The 12,853-nt window shown below is 63.5% G+C and overlaps 3 protein-coding genes across 3 annotated transcripts; all 3 read left to right on the forward strand.

The window, feature by feature from the left end:
- The first annotated feature begins 411 nt into the window (after positions 1 to 411).
- CHLRE_04g228675v5 (uncharacterized protein) lies at positions 412 to 4,973 on the forward strand. The gene is made up of 4 exons (XM_043062063.1): positions 412 to 721; positions 1,168 to 1,381; positions 1,804 to 1,839; positions 1,999 to 4,973. The coding sequence occupies exons 1-4, from the start codon at positions 621 to 623 to the stop codon at positions 3,877 to 3,879; spliced, it is 2,232 nt and encodes a 743-aa protein (XP_042925415.1). The 5' UTR covers positions 412 to 620; the 3' UTR covers positions 3,880 to 4,973.
- Positions 4,974 to 5,021: 48 nt separating this feature from the next.
- Positions 5,022 to 8,983, forward strand: CHLRE_04g228700v5 (uncharacterized protein). Its single transcript, XM_043062064.1, has 3 exons — positions 5,022 to 5,170; positions 5,844 to 5,986; positions 6,317 to 8,983. The coding sequence occupies exons 1-3, from the start codon at positions 5,137 to 5,139 to the stop codon at positions 7,418 to 7,420; spliced, it is 1,281 nt and encodes a 426-aa protein (XP_042925416.1). The 5' UTR covers positions 5,022 to 5,136; the 3' UTR covers positions 7,421 to 8,983.
- A 48-nt stretch (positions 8,984 to 9,031) lies between these two features.
- On the forward strand, positions 9,032 to 12,005 carry CHLRE_04g228750v5 (uncharacterized protein). The gene is made up of 5 exons (XM_001692187.2): positions 9,032 to 9,204; positions 9,320 to 9,454; positions 9,821 to 9,950; positions 10,424 to 10,525; positions 11,026 to 12,005. The coding sequence occupies exons 1-5, from the start codon at positions 9,139 to 9,141 to the stop codon at positions 11,340 to 11,342; spliced, it is 750 nt and encodes a 249-aa protein (XP_001692239.1). The 5' UTR covers positions 9,032 to 9,138; the 3' UTR covers positions 11,343 to 12,005.
- Positions 12,006 to 12,853: the final 848 nt, after the last annotated feature.

The following is a 12,853-nucleotide window of genomic DNA, read 5'->3' on the forward strand; positions in this document are numbered from 1 at the left end:
GTCCTTAGAAGCTGTGCGGGCGAAAACGAGCGATTCTGCGTCCAGTGGTCCCCAGACTCCATTTCCCCAATGAGGTGCTTGGCCCCGACCCCAACCCCGACCCCTCCCCGGTCACCGGTCCGGGAGGTTGTGCGCACGCCAGCATCCGCAGTATCTTTGGTCCAACGCATGTTACGACTCTGGCACAGCCTCCTTTCACCTCAGCTCTACGCCACTGTCTAATGGCCACTACCTGCACACGCCTCCTCTCGCGCTCGGCATATAACACCGTACGTTGCGTCCCATGTCACTTGACTCCCCTAGGGGCACGCCCCATGGATCGCATGGCGGTCCGCTAGTGTGCATGCTGCATCGATTCGATTGCGGCAGTTGAGAATTGCCGACTTGTCGCGCGATTGACATGCCTGAACTCCAACTAGTTTGGCTTTCTGTAAACATAGGCCAAGCTCGCGTGGCGTTCACGCGCAGCAGGAGACTGCGACGTTCACTTGGCTACCTCTTTATGCGCGAGTTCTGAGCGACTTTGCTGCCCAAGTAAAATCTACTGTCATAGCATAAAGAGAAGGCTAGTCTCAAACATACGAGACAGCGAAACCGCGAGGTAACCAAAACCCAAGTCGATGTCGACGCCGGCAGTGCCGCTTGTGGAAGCCCAGCAAGGATGGCGTCTACCTCGTCGCGAGGTGCTGGATGTTTTGGCGGGCCCGGTGCTGCTCCTCGCGTGAGTCGGCGTGCGTGCGTAACCGTCCCTGGCCCGCCGTTCTGCTCGCGGTTGCACGCGCGCGACCCCATCTGAGTTTGGTATCATTATCTAATCCAAGGGCTGCTGCAGTATGTCGGAGCGCTGGTTTCGGCCTCGGGCCCGGAGGCATGCGGTGCAGTTTCGCCGCTTGGGCTTCCCGAGCCGAAGCCCCCTCTTGCCCCCTCCCCGCCCCCGCTTGCTAGGGCACGTCCCAGCATTCCAGCGTCCCGGCTTTCTGTTATACCTCCTAGATTTCCCCCCTGATTGCGATCCATCTCTGGTCACATCACCGCCGAGTCCACATCGCATTTCCACTGCTTCGGGGTCTCCGGCCATCCTGCAACTTCCCTCCCCTGCCCTCACTCCCCCCACACACATCCCCCAACACCCCAAACCCAACACCCAACATTCCCCAACCCTTACAGAGCTGGTCTGGGAGCTCTGACCGCCAGCATCGCCTTGCGTGGCGGCGCCGTTCACGGCGGCAGCGGCGGCGGCCGGACCAGCACGTCTGGTGCGGTGGGCGGCGGCGGGCAGGGCACGGTGGACCCAGCCGCCACGTGGCCTGTTCTGGCGGTGCTGGCCTGCGTGTGTCTGGTGGGCGCGGTGGCGCTTGCCGTACGGAACTGGAGGGCGGCGGTGAGTGGCGGTGGGGGCAGGCAAGGAGGGAGGGCGGGGGGGAGGCACGGGGGGGAGGGGAGGGAGGCAGGGAGGCAGGGAGGGAAGGCGGGGACAGAGGCGGGAGGCAGGGAGGGGGTGGATGCCAGTACAGCAGCGGGCTCACGTTCCCAGTTGTTGCTTGGGGGCTGCTGGGTGCGTGGCGTCTGGCGATGCAGGGCGGCTTGGTGGGAGTGCGACGGTGGGGCAGGGTGGAGGGGCGTGGCGATTGTGCTCGCAAGCGCACGCCAGAGCTGGACAGCGCCCCTGCCGCTGCCCCTGCGCACCATCCGCTGACGAAGGCAGCTCGCCTTACTTCCAGACTGCCTGAATGCCTCCCTTCCAGACTGCCTGCCTGCCTGACTGCCTGACTGACTGGCTCGCCCTCCCCGCCCCTCTCACAGTGCGCCGAGCTCCAGGCGATAGCAGCACAGCAGCGGGTGAGAGTGTGTGTGCATGCGTCACGCATGTGAGCAGGGACGCTGTTCACGTGGTCATTCGCCCAGCCACTCGCCTAGCCACCTACCCAGCTACTTGATGCTCCGCTCCGCACGCCTCTCCCATCCCCGTTTTCCCCCTCCCTTCTCCCGGCGCTACAGGCCGCGGCCGCTGCAGCGGCAGCTGCGGCCGCCGCTCCGGGCACCCCCGCGAATCCGCTGCCCCTGCACTGCGTGTATCTGCACTACCAGCCGCCCGGACTACGACCCGGCTCGTTCCCCGGCCCCTGCCCGCCTGATGCTGGCAAGGGCGCGCTCGGCAGCTCGGGCGCCACGCAACACCAGCTGCCGCCGCAGCCGCTGCCAGATCCGCCGTCACAGCCGCAGTCAAAGCCGCAGGCGGACACACTGCAGGCCCCCCTTAAAGGCCCGGGCCCGCATGCGGAAGCAGCCCACGCACAGCCGCCGCAGCAGCACCAACACCACCAACAGCAGTTGCAACCACAACCACACGACGCTTCGGCGGCCCTGGCGGCAGCACTGGCGGCGGCGGCGTCTGGCGACCCCCTATTTGTGTGCGGTATGGAGACGCCGAGGAGCGCAGCCGCCGCCGCCGCAGCCGCCGCAGCCGCAGCAGCCGCAGCCGCAGCCGCAGCGGCAGCTGCTGCAGATGCTGCTACTGCCGTGGGAGCCGCAGGAGATGCTGCTACTGCTGGGGGAGCTGCAGGAGATGCGGAGCAGTTCGGTTGCTGGGGTGCCGTCGGGCCACGGCTAGAAGCCACCGACAGCGATCGACGCGGCCGGGAGAGCGGCAGGAGGGGGCACGGCCGCCCCAGTGCCGCAGGCCAGCTGCTGCGGATGGCTCTCATGTGGCTGGGTGCTCGTGGTGGCGGCGGCGGCGGCGGCGGCGGCGGCGGCAGCACGACGCCTGGCCGCCGCCGCCAGGGGCAATGGGGGCGAGACGTGGAGGCTGCTGCAGCCGCTGCCGAGGAAGTAGTCGAGTCTAGCTCCGGCGATAACAGCAGTAACGGCAGTAGCAGCAGAGAGGGCGTTACCATGAACCAGAACAATGCCGATACCGGCAGTAGCAGCAGTAGCAGCAGTAGTAGCAGGACACATGGGGTCATAAGCAGCATCCAGATCGGCAGTAGCAGCCGCAGCGCGTCAGCGCCTGAAGGCGCTGGTACGGGGGCAGCAGCGGCAGGCGATAGCGGCTGTAGCAGCGGCGAGGCGCGAGCCGGTTCCTACCCTCGGCGGCTGGTGGTTGTACTACAGCCCCACACACTGATGCTTGGGCTACAGCCGGCGGCTGAGGCGGCGCAACCGACCCCCACGAACAATGACGGGCATCAGGCGCTAACACCAAGAGCACGGACGGCGGCGTCAGGACATGCACTGGAAATGTCAGCAGCAGCAGCAGCAGCAGCAGCAGCAGCAGCAGCAGCAGCAGCAGCACCAGCACCAGCACCAGCACCAGCACCAGCACCAGCACCAGCACCAGCACCAGCACCAGCACCAGCACCAGCACCAGCACCAGCACCAGCACCAGCACCAGCACCAGCACCAGCACCAGCACCAGCACCAGCACCAGCACCAGCACCAACACCACCATCAGCAGTAGCAGTACCAGAGCCAGCAGTGGCTAGGCTCAGCGGACCAAGCTCTGTGGGTGGCCCCTTTCTCAGTCCCCCCGCGGGCGATCCAGCAGCCTATGCAGCCGCGGCCGCGACCGCCACGCACCCCATTGCTTCACCGCGGACCCGCACGCAGCTACTGCCACCGCCCTGGCGGCAGCAGCAGCAACGGGATGGCAGTAGCAGCCCCGGCGGAGCCGGCCTGGCTGTAGCTCAGGGTTCCGGCAGTAGCGACGACGGCAGTGACGGCAGTGGCAGAGGGGTTGGGTGCGGGAGCATCAGCGGGGGTGGCGGGGGTAACGGCTGCTGCGGGGGTGGGGTATTGGCAGCGGCGTTTCCCTCGCCACGCGTGGCGCCACACCCGCCGGAGCCCTCGCGTGCCGAGTTGCCCGGGCCAGCTTCTTCGTAGCAGTGACACTATATACGGCGTGTTGTCGCAGATGCTAAGGTAACGAATGCGCATCTGCCAGAGGAGGTTGGCAGGAGGCAGCACAGGAGGAAAACCGGCGTGGTCTTGAGTGGTAGGTGGCAACGCTGGATCGGGAGCCAACATATCGCCAGGCGGCGGGAAGAGGATCTGGCTGTTGTTCCAGGTATGAGGATTCAGCCGGGGTCAGCCGGGTCCATTGACCCACCTGCATCCCCAAGCATTCTCCAGGAGGGGCCCCCGTCCTGTCACACGGCAACGGGCGGCAGAGGCTGGGCTCCCTACAGTGTTTGGGCGTTGGAATCAGGGGAGGCTGGAGTACACGCATGCAGCAGTGAGCCGCTGCCCGTGGTGGGCGGGATTGGTGAGATTGGAGCCCGGACGGAGAAGCCTGGAGAAGCGCAGAGGCGCGGCAGACCGAAGCGGCATCTGTTGACGCTGCTGTCTCGCGATGCGCGGATAGGGCGGGTGCGCACTTGCGGTGCAAGGGCAGCAGGGCATACATCTGTGGTGCTGGGCTGCCCCGGAGGCCGGACAGCCAGCCCCGCCTAAAACCGGTCAGTTGGTGGGACGTCAGCCTGTGTGAGCCGGTCTTGATAAAGTGAGGTGAGCAGAATGTGACGTCGTCAGTCAGTGCGGTGTGTACTGGAACCGGGTGGAGCCCTCGTTGCGAGTTGCTCATAGCGTATGAAGCTCATGTGCGCGCCATCAGCACCTGTCGAGAGCTAACGGTCTACGAACTGCGTGCACAGGGTTTTGGGGGTCTGAAATTTCCATTATATTCATTGCATTGGCATCGCAGAGTATCGTGGTCTGGAGTATACGAGGTCGGCGCAACGGGCTTGGCCGTGGACTCTTGGTTGCTCGCGGTCTTGTTGAGCGGTTGGTTTGGGGCATGAAGGGAAGATTGCCGCGATCATCAATCCCAAAAAGCGACGCCTGACGATACATACAATTGTTTAAAGGCAAGCTATACTTGCTACACAAACTGTACACGTCGTGAATCTAGCCTGACACGCAAGCAAACTCTTCGGTCGGCTCCTCGTTTCTTGGTTCAGGGCTGTATAAACCGACTGCAACGAACGGTAGCCACCGCTTCTTTCTGGCTTGAATTAAACGCTAGAATAACGAATGCGGAGACAGGACTCGTTGCCACCGGCTGCGCTAGGGCTCGCGGAGTTCGCATTTTCGCCAGCAATTCCGGCATTTGGTGATTGTGGAATGCATGCAAATGACGCCATGAAGGCATTCCTGGCGCCTGCTGTCTTTCTCGGTGAGCTCCCGACTACGCGCGCAATTTTGCCGGGTTGCTTCCAGGTCTCATGTCACCTCAATGCTCCACAAAGGCATGCATGTATATGTCCGACGTTGCCGAACTGGATCGCTACATCCTGGCGGGCAACCGCTCGGGCATCAAACGTTAGGGCTATGAGTTTCTTCCTCCGCGCGCAAAGCGTCGCTGGTGCCTTTGTAGCCTCTGCACGTTCAATACTCAAGCGCTGCAATTGGCAACGTGACCCGCGGCGGTCGCGTCACACGGGCGCAAACGCAGCGCAACCCGGCGCCGTTGAGTGCCAGTTGCGCCTTGCACGTCTGACTATCCCAAACGGAGCGCGCTACGCACCGGCCGTCACGGACGACCTGCTCACGTGACGATGACTGTGAGACTTTGATTAGGCTCTCACGCAGATGCCCAATCGTGTCCCGGCCGACGGGGGAACCCTGCGTCATCCGGCCACGTCCGGGGCTGTTTACAGCTAGGAACGCCTTTCGCACCAGACAACCCCATACGGCACACACCCCTCGCCGACCAGCACACGACGTGCTCACTTACATTGCGAGGGCTAACCGAACCGTGTGTGCCCTCTCCCTCGTCCCCCGTTTCTTCGTCATTCAGCTCATTCCCCTCTTTCCGCCGCTCCTTCCCCTCTCTCCCCCCCTCGCAGTGGGTGGCTCCGCCTGTCTGGCCGGCTCCGCGCTCATACGCGACTCCTCCTCCTCCTGGCCCGCCCTGGCCATCACCGGCCTCCTGGCGGTCGTTGGCGCACTGCTGGTGGGCGCACGCAACTTCTGGCGCCTGTCGCTGTCGGTGCGTGTGCGTGTGTGTGTGTACTTGGTGTGTGAAGGTGGGCAGGGGGGGAATTGAAGATGACAACAGTTCCTATGCATTGCTCATGAGTCATGAGTCATAACGGTCACTTCTGGAAAGAAGGAGGGATGCCTGTGATCATCTATAGAATACGGCCCAGCCGCTCTAAAGCAGAATGGCCAAGGTGTGCAAGCGGGGGCAAGCTGACATCCGGATCGTTTCAGCACGCACATTACACGTGCCTGTTAGCTGGTCTAGCTCGCCCCTCCCAACATCCCCACTGGTTTTGACTAACCCCAAAACCCACGTACGCCCTCCCACCACGCGCAGCACGCCGAGGCGGCTGCCGCGGACGGGCAGGGCCTGGTGGCGGCGACGGCTGCGGTGCAGTCAGGCGCAGAGCTGACCGCAGTAGCGCCAACGCCGGAGAACGCTCCCGGCGCAGCAACGAGGTGGACGGCTGCGGCGCAGCTCCTTTCCGGTAGCAGCCGCGGCGGCCGTGCCGCCGCCCGCGCCCGTGCCGCCCGCGCCGACGCCGGCGCAGTTACTGCCATCGGCGGTGACGTCGAGTCCGGCAAGGCCGGCGGCCAGGCTTTCCTACTGCCCGTGCACTCACTTCACTTCGACGCGTCATCGTTGTACGGGAGATTGTACGGCAACACGCTGGCGGCGGCGCCCGGTGGCGGCGGCGAGGCTGCACTGGTGTGCGGCGTGCAGACGCCGCGCGGCGCCGCCGCGGCGGCGGCGGCGGCGGCGGCCGCCAAGCGCGGCTGCTGCGCCGCCAGTGACGAGGAGGCGGCTGGCGCCGTCTGTCCCGTGTGCGGCCACGAGGCAGCGGCGGGCGACCTATGCGGCTTCGAGGACGGCTGCAGCGTGTGCGGGCACGGCGGCAGTAGCAGCTGCACCACCACACCCGCCGCCACTTGTCCCAACAGCCGTGTCGACAGCTCCGCGGCAGTAGCAGCATCTCAGCAGGCTCTTGCAGCGGCGGCGGCACCCGGCGGGCCTCTCGCCTCGGCGCCATCGCCTTCACATGCTGCCGCCCTCGCTGTGGCGGCGTCGCGGGCGCCCCACTCCGCCACCGCCGGCCCGTCAAGCTCCGACTCCTCCGGCGCCGGCGCCGGTGCCGGCGCCGCAAGCGGCAGTAGCAGGACGGGCCCGGTGTCGGCTGGGCGGCTTGTGGTCATCGTGCAGCCGCACACCATCCTCATGGGGCTACAGCCGCGGCTGCAGCCAGCGCCCAACAGTAACTGCGGCGAAAGCACGCGCAATGGCGGTAGTACCAGCAGCGGCGGCAGCAGCAGCGAAGCGGCGACTGCTGCGGGGGCTGCAGGGCCGCCTGGGTCGGCCGTAGCCGCCGCCCCCGCCGCGCCGGTGCGAGGTGTGGGTCCGCACGCACGGCCGGCGCCTGATGCGGCGCGGCTGACGGATTAGCGGGATGGGCGGTGGTCTCACAAGTGTGGTGGGCGACCGCAGCAGACTTGTGCCATCGCCGCCAGGTTTACGGATTCGCTGGAGCGCTTGGCGTACTAAATGCTTTCAAATAATCTCGTTTCTACCAGACAGTTCGGATACTAAAGTGAGCCCTCTAGACATAGCAATGTCGAGAGTACGGCAGTTTGCTTATCGTCATATGGGTGGCCATTCCGTTGTTCATGTGTCGGTTGCGTACAATGCTGCTGCCACTCGTGACAGCAGGTTGTAACATGGGCGTGGCGATGCACTTCCGAGCCATCTGTATGCCATACGTCCCATCATCGCAGTGTGCTTAATCGAGAAGTCATAGGCCTGGTCCTAGGCTGCATATGTTTCATGGTTCGTGTGCTGACAGGCGGGTGCGCAGATTACCTACTCAAGCCTCAGACACCGTATTGAAACCCATAAACGCGATGAGCACTGTCCTGATCGGAAACACTTAATGTGCCCTGTTGCAATGATGCCCGTGTGGGTCCTGGTGGGTATATGGGACGCTTGCTAATGGTGGTGGGTATTGAGTGCTGCGGACGTGCCTCTTCCATCGTGTTAACACAGCCGTGGGTTCTACCCCTGACCTGCCTGCCTGCCAGTATCTCTGCATAGGAAGTTAGGAGCTGGTGCTCCTCTGGCAGAACAGGCCGTGTCGCCGTGACTGCCGGCTGCATTGCTGCAATACTTCAATCAATTGCAAACGCAGAACCTGCGAAACCACGGCAGGGTGCAGCCCTGAGAGTCGGCAGTGCAACCATACTGGCTGTGTACAGATGTGTTCGTGATTGTGTATCCGAAGTGCTGCTGTTGTGTGTGTGTGTGTGTGTGTGTGTGTGTGTGTGTGTGTGTGTGTGTGTGTGTGTGTGTGTGTGTGTGTGTGGGTGCGTGCGTGCGTGCGTGCGTGCGTGTGTGTGTGTGTGTGTGTGTGTGTGTGTGTGTGTGTGTGTGTGTGTGTGTGTGTGTGTGTGTGTGTGTGTGTGTCACCGTGCTCACAACGTACGATGTGTGTGTGCAGGGTAGCATCTGCCTAAGCGTTATGGGCAGTCTGGGGTGCACACGTGGGGTGCACATCAGTACTGGACAACTGCAGCATGCAACAGGATGCAGCCCTGCTGGGCTGCGGTCTGAACAAGGTTCGAGGTCCAAGGCCAGGCCTGAGGTGGCACAGCGAAGTTTCAGAAGCGGGATAGGGACACACGGATATGGATATGAGATGGCACAGAATTGTGTGCGCATGCACGGTTTGCTGCGGCCAATGCAGTCTGGGGGACAGGGGCAAGCGTTTTTCAACCTTCATGGCTTTGCGCAGGCGAGTGACGTGACTAGTTTGTTAGCTGCGGGTTAGCACGGACTGTGCACCCCACCCAACCGGCCACGTCCGGATTTGCGGGGATGCCAAAGGCCCCCAACATAGAGGCGTGTGCTTAGTAGGCGCCCGCGTCAAGGTGGCTGGGTTGATAATGACCCGGGATCAGCCCTTTTCCTGCCATAAGGCAGCCACCTCCTTGTTCAGCCTTCATACTTGTTACCCAGTTCGTGACTCGTGTCTTAGATTGTAACATATATTCGTCGCGTATCCCCTGGCACTTGCCTTCAGTTTCTGTCAGGGTACAGCAGGCACGCGAAAGCTTCTAGACACGCCAAGGTCGGCCTCGGCACGAGCCTCGACAGTCGCTATCGGAGACATGGATTTGCAGCGCGCCAGCACCTGTATGGCGTGCTCCACTAGCCACGCGCAAGCAGCGCGGCCGGTACGCGAAATTGCCGGGGCCAAATGCAAATCCCGGAGCAGGCTGGAAGTCGATTCGTGGTGTAGCTGACATAAATGTAATTGAGATGCTCGAAACCTGTGTGTGTTTTCCGCAGCGAGCTCAGCTGTTCGCGGCGCGCGCTCGGCCTCGCTGCTTCGTGGTCGCGCATGCGAATCCCTACGACATTTTTGACGCGATGGATCGCCAGTTCGTTCAAATGGACCGGCAATTCGACGCGATGCAGCGGCAGGTGCGGTGCTGGCTGTGACCCCGGCTATAGTGCCCCTGTTCCTCGGGCGTGGTGGCCCTGTCAGCCGGGGGGTTGCCATAGGTTGCCGCAGCACGCCAGGGCATGCCCAGCAATCAGCACCGCTCCTGCGGCCTAGATCAACGGCCCCATGAGACTTCCGGGCCCTCCCCAACCACCTCGCCCCTTGGCGCCTGCGCCTTTGTGAGCAGCTGCAAGCACAGCCTGCTTGCAGCCCCCCGCCATGCCAGACACCCATGCGTCCAATACGACCCTCAACACCACCTCCAAGGTCCAACATGGTATCTACCAAAACCTCCAAACTATCCCCTCCTGCCGACCTCCAACCCCTTCACCAAATCTTAACAGATGGACCGGGAGTTCGAGTCCGCGTTCAGCCGGGCGCGGGACGCGGAGCGGCAGGCGCGGGAGGCGGAGCGGCAAGTCCTGAGTGACCCCGAAGCCTCGCGGCCCTCATCGTCCTCATCCTTCCGGCAAGGTGGGCTGGATGCTTCTGGAAAGGCGTGCTAGAGCTTTGGTGGCCGCTGCCATGGCTACGTGCCCAGACATGCGGGGCATGCGTCCAATGGTGATGTACAAAAGCTCGCATGTGCGGCTGCAGTTCTCCTGGCAGCGCGACTGTTTCCTTACGGGATTGCTTCAACGTTCCCCCGCCCCCGCCCCCCTCACCCTTCCTGGGCTCCGCGCCGGCCAGTACAACTGGCGTTTGGTTTCGACCACCGCCACGCCCACCCTGACCCTGCCCTCGCCCCGCACCCGCCTCGTGGGCTCGGGCACTTAACCCCACCCCATCGGTCATCGGCGCGCGCGCCCCTACGCCTGCTGTCTGCCTCGCTACACTTCTCTGTACCACCTTGGCAATCCCCACTATCCCTTCCCCCTGGTCTTGGTTCCTTTGGGGTTTGGAGTGAACGAACCCCGCCGCACCCACCTCCGCCGCTGACCACACAGACCTGCTGCGCCCCGCCCCGGACGTGGACATTACGCGGCAGGAGGAGCGCGGCAGTGGCTACTACCGGTACTACGAGCGCATTCAAATCACCAGCGGCGGAGGTGAGGGAGGACGGCGGGGCTGAGGTGGGGAAGAGATGGAGTCGATGGTGGGATGGTGGGATAGTGGGCTGGTGGGGGCCAGGCCGGGTCGTGTCGTGTCGGGCGGCGGAGGGGGATGCGGGTGGGGCGCGCGCGCTGCTGCCCGCTAGGCGCTGGGTTGAAGCACTGGCCCGGGCACAACATCTGCTGCTGCTACATGTCGGGCGGATGGGTGGAGTGGACAGCAGGGCAGTTGCATCACTTGCATGGGACGCCTGTGCTGGGAGTGGGAGAGTCAGTCAAAAGCTGCCTGGCACGGGGCTGATTGACACGGGTTGAGGGACAGGGCCAGGGATGATGGCCGGCCTGAGGACCCTGAGGACCCAGCCCACGTGGTCGTGGTCAACATGGCACATCAGAGGCACGACTGCCTCGCACTCCCCCACTCATCTCTCACGCCTAGGCTGGGTTTGCGTGTCTCACTATGCCGCCCTCCCTCCCTCTCCCCCTTCCTCCCGCAGGCCGCGGCCACGGCTCCTCGCCGCCGCCCGCCGCTGCCAGCCTGTCGCCCGCCGCCGCGGGGCCCGGACCCGCCGCGCTGCTGAGCGTGGCGGTTCTTGTTGGCGGTTACGCCGCCCTAACCGCCGCTTTCAACCGAAACTACCAACTAACTAGCTATGCGGAGCAGAAGCGCTGGCTGCTGCTGGCGCTGTGGCCACTGCTGTTCCTGTTCTCGCCCAAATTCCGGGAGCAATTCTCGGCTGCGGTGAAGGGCGAGCGGGTGCGGTGGAACGGCGGGAGTGGGGGCGGCAGTAGGCCGTCGGACGGCGGGCTTTAACCGGAAAAGGGAGTTGAGTCCCATGATTGGGGTTGCGGGTGGGGGCGTGCTAGCCGCATCGCTGGGTTGGCGACAGCACCAGCGGCGGAGCGCGTGTATGTCCCATATGGAGGAGACTGTGTGCACATGGGGTGTGTGATGTGTGCCGGCCCGGCACCGTACGTGTATTTAGGGAGCACACAGGAAAGGGTAGAGGCGATGTGGACCGTGTACATACTGTATGTGGGAGTAATAGATCCAAACTAGACGTTAAGACCAAGCATGCTGGACTGCGCTTGCGGCAGCTGAGGGCGAGGCTGTGCGTGGGGTGAGGCCCGCCACAACCGTCAGGTCGTACGTGGCAGGGTGCAGCACTATTATCGACGTGCGTTGCGGAACTAATGCGTACGTAGACCAGAGCGGAAGGCGGAGTGGGCTTGCAGGCGGCACGAGAGCAGGCAGGCACTACTAAGGATGTGAAGTCCAGACCCCGCGTCACACGCCTGTGCGACACCGACCGCGCTCTGCACCAAGCCACATCACGCCACGTGCGCACGCCGCACTGCATGAGGAGGTGGGACACGGGCCGCAAAAGCGGCACCTTGTTAATGACGAGTGGTGTGGAAACGAATGCGTACGTAGACCAGAGCGGATGGCGGAGTGGTGTACGTCAGGTCTGATCCACTTTCACTACGCTCGTGCGGGGCGCACGGTTCCCCAGGGCCCGGGGTCAAAGTCAGAGTTAGGGATTAACCGGGGGTCATGGCGTCAGGCTGGGTCAGAGTCAGGGATCAGTCAGGGATCAGATGAGTCACGAGTCCATCAGGGAACAGTTCATGAGACAGATTGCATTTGTTACAAGAGGGACATGAGACAGGGGTCAGTGAGGGGCAAGGGACAGGGGTGGGCCAGGGGTCAGTCAGGAAGCAGTTGAGACAGAGGTCAGTCAGGATCAGTCAGGGGTCAGTCAGTTACACCTTCGAAGAGCCGCAGAAATTGACCCCAATGTGGGCCCTCAGGTGAGAAAGATTGGGCATTTCCCGGGGTGCATTCTCGCCGCGTGGGGCTGCATACGGCCCCCGAATCTCGCCAACTACCCCTTTACGGGAAGGGGGGTTGGAAAAACATATGCCCCCAAACGCTAAACACTAGGCGTTTTTTGGCGCCTGGATACCGTGGGCGAGAACGTGGTTAGGGCCCTTCTCGCCAGCGGCGGCGGCCTACCCCTGGACGATGCAAGCCCTGCTGATGCTGGAGCTCATTGGCCAGCCACTGGCGCCGCAACACGGCGGGTGATAGCTGTACGTGCTAGAGGTGCTGTGCGGTTTGCGCCATGAACAGCACCCTTGCAAGCCCATCTAGCGGGACTGGCATAGTGGCATGCCAACGAACGCCGTGCCGAGGCACCGACATGCCCTGTCCCCGCCACGCCACGCCACCTTGCCCACGCCACTCCACAGTCCATGATATCCCAGATGCATCTCACCCAAATCCCACACATGCACCGCAAACGTCTAGCCGGGCTCGGGCGC

Source organism: Chlamydomonas reinhardtii, chromosome 4, assembly GCF_000002595.2.
Source record: "Chlamydomonas reinhardtii strain CC-503 cw92 mt+ chromosome 4, whole genome shotgun sequence".
Classification (NCBI taxonomy): domain Eukaryota; kingdom Viridiplantae; phylum Chlorophyta; class Chlorophyceae; order Chlamydomonadales; family Chlamydomonadaceae; genus Chlamydomonas; species Chlamydomonas reinhardtii.